Below are 14,575 nucleotides of genomic sequence, written 5' to 3' on the forward strand. Positions count from 1 at the left end.
TAGAAATCATAAGTGGATGGTTGATGAAACTAAAGCCCTAACTTTTGCATATATTGAATTAAATCAAATTTCATCTCTGCATTCCTTTTAGTGCTTAGTAGGTTTCTTAATTTTAGTAATAATTATTTTATTTATCAATCTGAAATTATCATTAAAGTCAATTAGAATTAGAGGTTAATTATTGGTAATTAATATCAGTCTTCGTGGGATCGACACTTGACTTATCATATATTACTTGATTAGACCGCGTATACTTGCGTGTAACTTTTTGGTGATCAATAATCTAGAATGTCTTGTGATTTGTGTGTACCAATTTTAAATTTCAATCCATGATGTTTTCCTAGTACACAATATTCACAAAATTCTACTTTACTGACCTTGTTCTTACCTAGTAGTTGCTGTTCACTCATAATTTATAGGCCTCTTTCACTAATATGCCCCAATCGCCTATGCTACAAAATTGCCTTAGAATCCTCAGGATTGTTGGTCAATGTACGGTTGCATTTAGTCACCGGTGCACCTTGAAGATAGTATGATTCTTCATGTTTATAGCCTTTCATGAAATCACCATGGGACCTTTACTTATCTTCATAGTTCCTGCAACAATTTTGCTCACAATACTCTAGTCATCTATAACACTTATAGAAATTAAATTTCTTGATAGATTAGGAATATATCTTATTATTATTAAAGACCATATTACCCCCATCAAACATTTTAAAACTTACTATACCAGAATCTTCAATTTCACAAGTCTGATCATTTCCAAGAATTACTTTTCCACCTTTAGATTCCTTGAAATCAACCATAAATTTTTTATGGTTATTCATGTGAAATGTACAACCAGAATCTCAAATCCAATCATCTTTAAATGATGATGCAGCCACACCTAAACTTCCCTATTATTATAATCATCACTAAGATTGACATTTTGATAGTCTGACTTGTGTTTTGAAGAGTAATAACCTGATTTGGATAAGTCTTCATGTCCTTTAGCCTTGTTCTTGAACTTCTTTTGCAAGAAATACCAGTCTCTTTTAAAATGTATTGGCTTGCCACAGTGATAGAATCCATTTTGATTAGTAGGCCCTCTTGAATTTTTCATTCCTCTATGATTATTGTGTTGGCCTTTGTGATGTCCACTGGTGTGACTTCTCCCTCTATTGTGCCAAGGATTTTTCTAGTTTTTTCTTCCTCGGTTCAGGTTCAATTCTCCATTAGAACTTCCTAACTTTTCATTTTTCATTTCAAGATCTTTTTACTTAAGAGTTGAGATAACTTCTTCCAAAGTGATATAGTGGTTCTCCCATACTTTATTGTTGTTTTTACTTCTCTATATGATTTTGGTAAGGAATTAAGTATGATTATAGCTTGATTCTCATCACTTTGTGCTTCATCTTTTCCTGAGTTAGCCAATTATATATGCAGTCTCAGAAATTCATCCAAATTTTGTTCAAGGGTCTTTGAATGAGTCATCTTGAACCCAAAAATGTTCTCATTCAAGAAAATTTCATTTGTAAGTGATTTATGCTAAATTTCTCTTTCAATTTTGACCACATCTTTGTGGTTTATCTTCATTGTCTACCAACCTAATAATAGAATCTGTTAAGTTGAAGATAATGATACCAATGGCTGTTTCAAGAGATTGTTCTTTCTGAGCTTCAGCAGTGTCCTTAGGCCATTCTATTGGATCTGAAATAACCTTGAGCAATTTTTATTGGGTAAGCAATGCCTTTATCTTCTTCCTCCATATCTTGTAATCACTCGAGCCATCAAACTTTTCAATGTCTAATCTTATATTACTCATAGTTTGATTTGTAACAAACAATTAAATTGAAATACAAGAAATTAAAACGAGATTTAAAATCAAGTTATTTAAAAACAGATATTTGACTGAATGAAAACTCCCTTCAATATATCTCCCTCCTCTTGAAGTTCTTCCCTGTTCAATAGTTGAATCCTTTAATGTCTCTTCCTTTGATTGTTGAATTACTCCAGCTAAGAACTTGGCTCTGATACCACAGCAGGAAATTACTATAACGCCTACACCAACAACCTTATACACATTAAACCACACGAGGTCAATTAAACCTTTAAGCATTGAATACGTGTATGGTCCACAATATACCAAGTATTTTTAGAACAATAACAAAATATCAATGCAAATAAACCTAATTTACATCTTTGCAAAGCAGATCACTTCTTCGAAGGCTTAACAAATCTCACTTCTAAAAATTAGGGCTTCAAGCATTCAAAGAAACACAAGCAATCAAAGATATAAGGGATAGAGAAACACAAAAGGTATTGAGGTTCACCCCAAATATTGGTTACTTCCTCGTTGAGCTCGCCTTAAAGGTATGCTCATTTCTGCACTATGAAGAACAATATTACAACAACAATGGTGGAATCCATATCATAGAACATGTATTCCTTCCCGGCTTCTCATTCTCAAAGTTTCTCTCTTTGTTTCTTTCCCTTTCACATTCTAACACACTTTCTCTCTCAGTTTTTCTTTTTCTTTTCTAGGTTTCAAATCTCACGGAATACAAACGCACAATCTCTCTCTCTACAACTATTTCTCTTTTTTAATTTTTTCTTGCCACCCTTATATAGGTAAAAGTCTAAATTATTATATACATTAGTTGCTGAGATTTGAGTTGTAGCGAATATCCAGGGATATTGTAAAAACTGTTGAGAAGTTTGTTGCGTTATTTGTAGAGACAACTCATGAGGGGATCTAATTTAACAATAAATTATTATTTTTAATCACAAATGATGCTAAAGTAAGTTTTTTTTTTGGTAGTGTTACTATATGAAATGTAATTTAATGACCATAGATCGAAACAATATGTAATAATTACTACACGCAAAAAAAACACTTGGTTACCGGCAATGATTCCTAACTTTGTTGTTATTTAATTGTTCCTAGCTAGCTAGCTGGGTGTCTAGTAATAGTGTATATATAGTAATTGCATAATTATATATCATCAGGAATCTGGATAAAGAATGAAGCGTGCATTATTATTCCACGCTTCAAATAATTAGTATTATCATCATACGTTGGTTGCTAATTTTGTTTGAGCGTTTTTTTCAATTATAGTTAATGATTGAACTCGATCAAATATCCGAATCATTCAGTCATGATCTCTTCGAAGATTTCAATATATTATTTTTGATTAATTGTGAATGTGATGTATGGCTAGAGTTAGTTCATTCATGTTAACATCAATCTTTCACGTCCAATATTATTAGTAGTGCATTAATAATAATAATCAACTTGTATACTAAAGTTGTACGACTAACTAGCAATAGTAGTTTGAATCAAAAAATTGTGTTTGGAATGAAAAATAGGGTTTTTGTGTCTAATCTGCCACTCATACGTTCTAAGTAAGTAGTCAAGAAAAAGATCGTCGTCGTTAATTAATTATATTGAGTTTGGCATTTTTTATTTTCCACCCTTAAAAAGATCGCGTGTCTCAATATAGTGCCAATCAGTACTCAATGCCAAGAAAATCTTTGCACTTGAAACTTTGAACAAATGATTGAAATGCCTTTATGAGGCCTCAAATCGCCAAAATATATTGTTCGACCGGTTGAGTTTGATTGAAAGAACACTTGACCAACTACGCTAAATTATATATGTATGAGCTTATTATATATCAAGAGAAGACATACTTGTCCTATGTATTTGTTGTTTATTTCAAATTCTATGTCTTTAGATATTAATCCAAAAGAGCCTTCTTCATGGGGCTAGACAATCAAGTTAGTCATAATATATATACACATACAGTTATACATAATAAACAAGTTTTATTTGGTTCCACGAATATATATGCCGTCACAAGCTAGGTGCTTCCAAATTAAAAAGAAATCTTTTAGTCCCCACGTGAATTTGGAGTTTAATGGCTCATAATTGAGGTTTAGAGCAAGTAGGATATATATAAAGTTATCCTGAATCTCTTACATTTTGCATTGCCCTTTATAGTAGATATATATTCTTTTTGTCAAGATGAACCTGATCATGCAAGCATATGTTGTATAATATTCATTATTGATTATATTTCTAATTATTTTTCCAAATTAATTTCAACATCTAGCTAGTTTAATCATTCAATTATTACTAAACTACAATCAACAAGCCGGTTTTGTTTTATTCTACTTATTCTAATTACATGTGGACTTTTCAACAATAGTGCCGGCTGAATATTATATAAGGATATCGAAATGAGTGATGTATAAAATTAGAAAGCTAATAAAACCAGTAACAAAATTAAAATATTTATGCATGTGGCTCCACTTTTTTGAGAAAAGAAAAAAGTTATATCACATATAATTAGAGATTTTGTTTTTGAGATGATTGATTCATCATTTATATATAAGATTAAAAAAAAAGAGTGACTAGAACAATTTTAAATTAATTAAGTACATGGACACTTTTAAGGGATATGTACTGAGTGAGTTGCACAGCTGGTGACCATATATAATTTAACTATAGCTAAAAGGGGTCCTCCCTCTTCAAAAGAAAAGAAATGGTGAGCAAAAGAAAGAGATAAGACTTTATCCAGTGGATAATGAGTGAATTGACCCAACTTAAAGGTATCATTTTGGAAAACAAAGAAAATTTGCAGCTATACCAATTCCCAATAGTTCATTTTCTGTTCAATGATAAGGACTTCAGAAAATCAAATATGTATATTAAATAAAGGCTTCACTTTATGTAGATATTATAGTCAATTTAAAATTTCAATGCTATCACAAATATGTATTCATTATAAAAAAAAGAAAAGAAAAATAAAACTATTATGCACCGTAACATTACAACAACTGAATTATTGCTGTTTTTTAAAAGAATAGTTCTATTTAAAATGAATATGATTTATTAAAAGAAACTGTCACGTTTGTTGTTGTAATATTTTGGTACATAATTTTAACACACGTATCATTAATCTACCAGTAACTATACCGGGGAATAGAGGTCTCCTCCATCTATTTATAGATAAAAAGAGAATATATTTATGGACATATTTAGCTGAAATGCGTCCAAAATGGCTGACATAAACAAACACTGAAACAGAGTATGCATAATAGTGAATCACAACACAAAGAAAGTTTAGTTTAAAAAAAACACCTTTCTGTTTTCTTCCTCTGTCTAAGAATTGCCAGACATTTTTTATAAAACAAGTAAAAATTTTAAAAAAATCATTCGGGATACGCCGCTTTAGCTATGACATTCAAATTAAAGATCATGCAGACAGCGAAGCTTAACAAAGCCCTTTATAGTTAAAAATAATAATGGAACATCATTGTTAAAGCAAGCCAAAATGGTCATCAACCTGCTTATACTTGCAATCTTTATAGAATATTTTAACAAATAGCAAGTATGATGAGTAATAATCATAAGTTTGAAATTTAGATCATGCCATACACTCTGAAATGAAATGGCTAATATATATATATATATATATAAATATGGTTATTTGGCTAATAATGTGTTGAAATAATAAGATTTTATTTACATTAGACACACTTTTAGACCCTATATGGAGCATGGGATTGAGTTTGATGAAAGCAATGAAACAGAATATCAGACATGTTCACATGGACCCCATTTTTTATTTTATGGATTGGTTGCAAACAGCACTACCTATTAGTTTACCCAATATCTAGTAAGTGGGCTGTGACGAAAGGGCATATTATTATATATATGCTGATTGAGAATTCTTTGTTTCGGTAAACCCCTCCTCTCTTTTAATTCTTTATTATTATGGTTGTTGTTGTTGTTTTCATGGATTCTATCTATTATCTATGGCCTTTATCGCTAGCTTCACTATATATGGCATAGAGAGTGCCTACTAATTTAACCATTTCTGGAGACCCGGATAGGCCGACACACAAATCTAATGATGAAACATGACAAAATTGAAAATCCACACCATCATTATTATTAGTTTAATTTGGCGGTCAATAATTCCCATTATTATTTAATTTTTCTTTTACCAGAATTACCCTGACAATATTTAACGTATTAAATGAAGTACGTAATGAACGTGAATAAAAACGTCGTTGTAGTATAGTGGTAAGTATTCCCGCCTGTCACGCGGGTGACCCGGGTTCGATCCCCGGCAACGGCGTCTTTTTTGTTTTATTATTGGGTTTTTAAAAAAAAAAATATTTATTTAATTATTTTTTGTTTTTTCTTTTCTTTTTTTCTTTCTTTCTTCTTCTCAATTTCCCCACAAACATGAATTGGCATGTTGACAACTTCTATTAATTTGGTCCTTTTCCGTTATTCCCAAAATTTTCCGAGTCATAATAAGTTGTTCGTTGACCAACTCATGATATAACTGTATTTGCTTATAAGTTGAAAAATAACAACTACTCATTAGCCCAATTCGAAGCCCACTAAATGATTTACACCTAAAAATAGCTAATATTTTCTCTTTTATGTCATAAATATTTCATAAACATATGCTTTATTATTACAACCACCATAGAAGTACAATATATTCAAAAGTGAACACATACATAGAAGCCATGTCAAGGTGATATACAGAGAAGTATACTTATGACATAACACAATAACTATAATAAGACACATTATTATTATTATTATTATATGTAGCAATGATCAGACACCACAATATGAGTGGAGAGCAGATGGAGCTGTTTGACCAGCCTGGGTATAATAGAAGGCAAGGAATTGGACGTGGTCAAAGGGTTTGAACAGCAAAGGATGGTCTTCATCAACAAGCTCTTCTGGGGCTTTGACCGTGTAACCTGCCTTTGGGATGGAAAACAATCCCGTCGAGTACCTTGCCTCGTTTCCTGTCATCATTACTCTATGATTTGGAGAATGTAATCGACCATTTGCCCATGCCTGTCCAAAAACATATGCATTTTAATTAGATATATATACGATATAAAAACATCGTCTCATCTCTCTTTATATCTCAATAAAAATCGACTATATACTCTACTCACGTAGAGGGAATCTCCAATCATGACGATGAAAGAGTCAGAAGAGGAGGGTTTGACAGATATCCATTCACCATCTTTGGTTTGGACCTCTAATCCCTCAACTTGGTTCTGATTTAAAATGGTCACAATGTTTTTATCTGTGTGAGCGTTCAAACCCAGCTTGGTCTCGGGGGTTTGAGGGCCCTTATATTTCATCACTCGAAGAAGGTAGTTCGTTGATTCCATGTGTTCCACCAAATATTTCTCAACTCCCAAGCTCTCCAAAATCATCCTTCTGATTATTTGATCCAACTCCGATAGTTGGTCCGAGTAAGATTGAATGGTTTCGCTGCATATATAGTATATATATCCAAATTATAAACAAGATACTATTTATTATTATACCCTAAAAATAAGGATACTACATATTATGATCGGAGTAGAATTAAAATGTACGTACCAAAAGTTTGGGTTTCCATTGGGCCATAAGATAGTAGTCAAATTTTCAACATTTTCACGGATATTGGCGTCGTCGATTCCCATGCTCTCGTACAAAGGCACAGCAGGGTATTGGCCAACATAGCCATGGAAGGGCTTCTTTGAAATGTTTCGTAGTTTGGTTTGTAAAGGAAGATCGAAAAGCTCTTGTAGTGCATCAAATAAGGCCTTTCGAATGTCTATAGGAATTTTATCGAACTTTGCCTCGAAAAAACCGAATTCTGCCAATGCTTGGCGGACTTGGGTCCTTACTGTGTTCCACTCGGGTGTACCAGGTTTCAGTTGAACGGAAAAATCAATAGTAGGAAACCTAAGAGCGCTTTCGGTGGCCATTAATTATATGTTAGTTTCTTTATAATGGTTTTGGCTGAGATTTTGGGCTACTTCTCTCGACCAGTATTTATATATGCCACCAAAAATAGTGTACCGAAAATAGGGTAATTTTTAATGCGTTTCAGTTTGAGATCCCTGCTACAGATCGTCTCCTATTTTCTGTTCAACGAATCAGAAATCGAAACTTATTTAAATATTTAACGTTTAAATCAATGTACGTATTCTAATAATTTGACTACTCTGTCATTTTAAGTTTATACAACAAATATTTAGGAGGATTATCTGGTTCACCTGCACGCCGGTGCACTCTCTCGTGAAGTATTTTTGGAGTCTTTGTATCACAGTGTATATTTTAGTTATTTAGTGTATATATAATTTTTTTTACTTCAAACAAGTTAATTTTTATGCATATTTTTATATAGTAAATTAATTATACAGAATTTTTTGAAAATTTGTAAGATATTTTAAATTTCTTTGAAATATACACAGCCATTACAAAATTTGGGCTGAAAATACTTATTGCGCTAAAAAAAAGTGTACTGAAGTGCCCTTATATATTTATATATTTATAAAAACTAGCTAGCTCAAATAATGTGTGGGCAGAGTAGTACAACTTTTCGTCAAAAGAAGCTCCAAATCGCCCTCCCAACAATTATAAGTTCATTTTAATTTGAGAAAATTATAGGAAATGATCCAAAATAATGACATCAAGAAGCTAATATCCTTATTTTAAAAATTGTAGCGCAATGACTCTTTTACATTAATGTTGATTTCTTAAATTGTCTATTTTATAATTTATTTATTTATTTAGGAGCGTATGACTTTAATATAGTGGTATATGCATATTAGTTTGTTAAAGTTATTTTTTAATTTTTTTATGGGTTGTTGGTATATTATTTTCCAACTAGTATATATGTTTTTTGTGGAATGATATATCATTTTTTTTTATGATATTTAGTTTTCGTTTTATTATACATAATGGTAGTATATAATTTTGTATCAATGTATATACATTTTAATGATAATATATAATTTTGTTAGAATAATATATACATTTTGAATAATAATTTTGTAAATTTTGTTGGTATATTATTTTTCAACTCAGTATATGTATTTTGTGGTATGATATATAATTCAACAACTCATAAAAGACGAAAAAAATCAAAATAACTTTAAAATAAAAACTAATTAAATAAAACTAATATATATACCATAATATTAAAATATTTATAATAAAATAGTAATTTACTAAATGACATATTTAGTAATATGAAATAATAAAAAAATAATTAAGTTATTTTACTACAAAATTAAAAATAAGAATATTTACTTACTTTTACTCATTAAAAATTATTTTGCACCTAACTCATTTTCATTAGGAAACATTTTAAAATCAAACACGTTATAAGCTCGTTTATCTATTAATTAGCACGTAGTAGCTATAATGGCGCAATCGATGAAGTATGGATTTGGTACAAGGAAAGCTTTTACTCGAAAGAAAATAAATATATAAATATATATCAATGTATTAAAATTGATAACTTATTTTAAAATACAATTATTAAATATATATATCAATGTATAAAATAAATACAAGTTAACTTATTTTAATACATTTATTGGTTGTATAAATATGTATTTAAATATACATGCCTCGCGCGAGGTGATTAACTTGTATTCAGTTATATTATAATAATTTTTCTTTGTACTCGAATAAAGATATCAATTTAATTACATATCGTTGTCCTTAAGTTTAAGATATCGTACAATATCATGTTCAATATATAATATAATATGACATTTTGAATAAGTATTTAAATCCAAATTTTGTCTTTTCCATGGATCAATTAGGCTATAACACTACAAAATTGATTTTTAACAACTCCCTATAATATTTTACAATATAAGTATAAAACATCAAAAATTAAAGGAGTCTTTTATGTCTTATTATCAGGAGTCATTAAAAGTTTATGTTAAGAAAAAAAATCTGTCTAATTTCATGTCATCTCCTTGTCTCACCAATTATTTTAAGATACATAATTTATTTAATATATATCTAAATTGATTTATAATTTTTTTTTTTCCAACTATATTAAAACTATCTCTCCAATTAATATTTTACTACTCTTATTAATATTATCATTCTCTCTCCACGAATAATGTTAATCAAAATAACCTTTTTATTTTAAATTATTCTATGCTAAAAAGATTAAGTCATTTTCTATTTAAAAAAATTAATAATAAATCTTAAAATTTTATTTCTCCGTTTACTCACAACATCAAATATAACCAGCTTTTTTGCTTGAACTTTAAAAAAAAAAAATGTATATACTAAACCATCAAATCTTATTTGTAATGTTTGAGATCTTTGTGTGCAGATTTTCTTTACTTCTATTTTTTCTTATGTATAATAGACAAATATTGATATTAGAAAAATTATAAAGTAGTAGATTTTTTTAATAATTTTGATATATAGAAATATTATCTCTATAACACCGATGTGTAAAGAAAAAAAAAGGGACTTTGCTATTATACAATCAAAAGAAAAGAAATGAAGAAAAAAAACAACATTTTGAACAAGATATTTTATTAGTGGTAGATAATATCAACTAATCTAATAAATATTAACAATACAAAATAATATCAAGTAAATATGATATATAGTACATATATGACAAATAAAAAAAATCATTAAAACTTTTGAATCAACCTTAAAAAGCATTGTAAAAAAAGTATATACATGACAAATAAAAAAAATAAACCGTAGAAAGCATCGCATCGCATTTCATTTATTTTAATTTTTTTAAAAAGAAAAAAATTAAAAAAATGGTACTAACCAGATTAAGCCTTCTCCAATAAAATATGAGCAAAGGGAGAAAAACATTTTTTTTCTCTAATAAATTAGAGAAATAAATTTTTAAGATTTATTATTTATTTATTTTTAATAGAAAATGACTTAATCTTTTTAGCATAGAATATTTTAAAATAAAAATGTTATTTTGATTAACACTATTCATGGAGAGAGAATGATAATATTAATAAGAGTAGTAAAATATTAATTGGAGAGATAGTGTTAATATAATTGGGAAGCGAGAAAGTTGTAAATCAATTTAAATATATGTTAAATAAATAAATGAGGTGTCTTAAAATAATTGGTGAGACATGCACTACAACAAAAAAGGCCATTTGCGTTAGTTTATAACTGCCACAATTGAGTTTTTGTGTCAGTTTAATATGTGACGCAATTGCCCATGCCGCAAACCAGAGTGTCATTTGCGTCAGTGGGGCACTGCTACAAACTGGAGTGCCCCACTGACGCAAATGACACTCTGGTTTGCGTCAGTGGGGCACTGCCACAAATGTTAAAAATGAGTATTTGTTGTGTCAGTTGGGCACTGTCACTTAAAGTATTAACCAGGGAAATTGCAAATGTTTATGCCAATTTACCTGGCCTATTTTGATTAAAAAATCAGCTTCCTCTGCCTCCAACCGAGCTTGCCATCTCGCCAAGAACTCGTCCTCGAGGGTATCCAGGAAGCTTTTATCGAGGTCGGCATTGTTGGCCCAGATCCTGTACATAGCCATGTCTACTGCGCGATCCTTCTTTTGCTTGAATTCCTTAAGGAGGCGAGCCTTTTCACCCTCCCTTATGTCGAAGGTGGCCTTTTTCTCCTCCTCGAGCTTAGCATTTAACTTTTCAAGCTCCTTAACCCTTGAGTTCTCCTCCTTGAGCTCTTTAATTCTCGAGTTCTTTTCTTTGAGCTCGGCCTCTAGCTTCGACTTGGCAACTTTAAACTCGTCAGTGAGCTTGAGCTAGAGATTCTTCGACTCTTGAGCATAGGACATGCTCGAATGAACCTCATTGTTCAGCTTGTAATTAAGCTGAGTAAATATAGCAAGAGCCTACACACAAACAAATTGGGTCAAAGCATATACTAAGTAAAACCTAACTAAATAACAAGAGTAATAGAAAAAATTACCGAGCAGATGAGCTCAGTACTCTTGTCGTAAGAGGCACTGGAGTCTCGCGCGTTGGTTAGGAACTGCCACTGAGGAGCCTCGAGATTGCTGAAGCTTTGACCCACTCGAGATAGAACGTTCGAGCCTAGAGTGGCTCCGTGGGTCCCCGCAGCATTGTCGATAACATACTCATCAGAATGATTCGAAATCGATAACAAGCGCTCCTGAGTGGGAACTGGCTACTTCGAAGCTAGTGTGGTTGTCTGAAGGATTTGGGTGGTGGGAGGCAGAGAAGGAACGGCTTCAGCAGGTACCCCGACCTGGGGGTCTGTGGTCATAACTTGGCTCAGAACTTGGGGACTTGGAGGAGGAGGAGTCACCTTAGCCCTTTTTGGGACCTTAGCTGGTCGTCCCGTTTTTTGTGACGCCCTCGGACGTTTGCTTTGTTTGGCTCCCGAGCAGCGATTAAGCACGTTATCGAGGTTAGAGTCCATATCACCTGCATAATCAAGTCACACATTAGTATACGAGCTAAAAATACTAAAGTAAATGTGAAGCAAACATTTAATGGAAACAAAGATTCAAGTAGCCAGAAACCTAACTGGAACTCTCCCCCGAGCTCGTGCTCGGTGACTAAGTAATCCCCCTATCCTTAGAGGAGGCTGGGGGAGTCCCTTCCCTATATGTGGAAGTTAACCTCGAAAGGTCCCTATAGTCGTTTGTTCCGTATTGAACGGCTACCCCATCCCAAACTTCGTTTAAACTATACATATTTTGGTATTTCCCTAGCCAACTATCAAACCTATGAACCCTATCGTCTACCCAAAACCATACATGGAAGTTATCCCTGGTATCCGGGAATAGAATCAGGGTGTCGGGTTTATATTATAGTTTGGAAAGGGACCACAAGGCCCAGCTGAGAATGAATTTACCTCTGTCACTCGAGCTCGAAGCCTCGTCGTTCGCATCATTTCTCGAGCACGGACTCTTGCGGCGATGGGCTGGGGATCGGGTCCTTGAGCTCATTGACCTCTTCCTCAGAGGAAGTTTGCCAGTAGGGAGTGGTACATGCTCCCACATGGTGTATTTTCAGTAGGTGGCATCATTCGTCGATTGATCCTACTCCAGAAGGCCGCGGGCTCGAAGCTTGTCTTCGTAAAGAAGATAGGATAGAGAACGCCTACCGTAAGACAGCTGGAGCAAGGCTTCTTTATGCTCCCTCATTGTGTCCGTGGAGGTGGGACGGTGATAGTTGCCTGAAGAAATGGATTCATTTCAATTAGTTCGAGCCTAAACATTAATCGAGCATGAAAAGAAAGGAGGATATATACTTACGGATTCGTTGGAACGAATAAAACTTCGAAGGAGCCAGGCCATCTGTCCAAAAGAAGGCCAGCTTGAAATTGGGGGGATGGTTGGGCATGTCCTCAATGATCTTCTTCTCCTTGGGATTGCTCGACAAGTAGTAGAAGCCATCTCCTCCCTGAGCTCGGGAGGGGTTACGTTTTAGGCAAAAGAGATACAGGATCTCTCTTGGCGAAGGTCCTTCCCACTTCAGTTCGTGGTACAGCGACCTCAGGGCTGACAAGACCCTGTATGAGTTGGTCTGGAGTTGGAAGGGGAACTCTCTCTTATAGGAGTCATTGCATTAGTGCATAAAGCAAAGTGTTTTTCAACTTGAACTTTACTATAGTGTAATTATCACAAAATTTGTCAAAAATTTGGTTGCATTAGGCATTGAACCATCTTTTCATGATAACAAATCGGTGATAACACACACACTTTTGCGATGTTCACTTGAGACCTCTATGTCTCGCTTTGCACCGTTAATGGCCATGTGCACTTTCCATTCATGGACGTTCTTGAGAATACTCCCAATTCTCATGGGAGGCGGCACCACCCCTAGGTCCATATAGGTAGAATTTTTACAGTATTTTGTTACCAAAAACACTTGTCTTTACAAGATTGAATTCTAATAAAAAACATTTCGATTTTAACCCTCCACTTGGTAACACACAAGTACTCAATATCTCAGATGAGACTTGTTTTGAGTACAACTAATATTCACTTGATTGACTTGTTATTACCTATTGAACCTAACACTAGTTGAGCAACTAGTGTTAAGATAGGTTACCATCAATCGTGAATCTCTTTAGGGAGTTTAAGTCCCATCCCTCGAGATGGTTCAGCCACTAAATCCCTCGTTAGTGGCTTAGTGAAAGGATCTGCCGGGTTTTCACTTGTTCTCACATAGGATATTGAGATGACTCCTCTTTGAATCAATTCTCTTACATATCCATGTCTTAGACTAATATGTATAGACTTCCCATTATACACTCCGCTGTATGCTCTAGCAATGTTGCTTGGCTATCACAATGTATCGATATAGTAGACACATTATCTTTGATTAGGGGAATCTCTATTAACATATCCCTTAACCATTCGGCCTCTTTGCCGGTAGCAGCTAGAGCTATGAACTCTGCTTCCATAATGGAATGAGATATACAGGTTTGTTTCTTGGAACCCCAAGAAATTGTACCTCCACCAAGTGTAAATACCCAACCAGTTGTGGACAAGTTGTCCCCAAGATTGGATATCCAACTTGCATCTATATATCCTTCTAATATCGAAGGAAATTTGGAGTAGTGAAGGCTTAGTCCTTTGGTTTTCTTGAGATAACCTAGGACTCTTCAAATTGCCTTCCAGTGATCCACACTTGGATTACTTGTAAACCTACTAAGTTTACTTACCGCAAATGCTATATCAGGCTAGTACACTGGGCAGCGTACATTAGACTCCCTATAGCACTAGCGAACTCCAATTGAGC

The 14,575-nt window shown here is 33.0% G+C and overlaps 1 protein-coding gene and 1 non-coding gene across 2 annotated transcripts; one reads left to right on the plus strand and one right to left on the minus strand.

Annotated features, from left to right (window-relative positions):
- The first annotated feature begins 6,059 nt into the window (after window positions 1–6,059).
- Window positions 6,060–6,131, plus strand: TRNAD-GUC (transfer RNA aspartic acid (anticodon GUC)). Its single transcript has one exon. It is a non-coding gene; the product is annotated as a tRNA-Asp (tRNA).
- Window positions 6,132–6,617: 486 nt separating this feature from the next.
- On the minus strand, window positions 6,618–7,788 carry LOC133793559 (probable 2-oxoglutarate-dependent dioxygenase AOP1). The gene is made up of 3 exons (XM_062230884.1): window positions 7,418–7,788; window positions 6,982–7,306; window positions 6,618–6,877 (listed from the first exon to the last, which is right to left on the minus strand). Exons 1-3 carry the CDS (start codon window positions 7,786–7,788, stop codon window positions 6,629–6,631), a joined length of 945 nt encoding a protein of 314 aa, XP_062086868.1. The 3' UTR covers window positions 6,618–6,628.
- Window positions 7,789–14,575: the final 6,787 nt, after the last annotated feature.

This window comes from Humulus lupulus, chromosome 8 (assembly GCF_963169125.1).
Source record: "Humulus lupulus chromosome 8, drHumLupu1.1, whole genome shotgun sequence".
In the NCBI taxonomy this organism is placed as follows: Eukaryota; Viridiplantae; Streptophyta; class Magnoliopsida; order Rosales; family Cannabaceae; genus Humulus; species Humulus lupulus.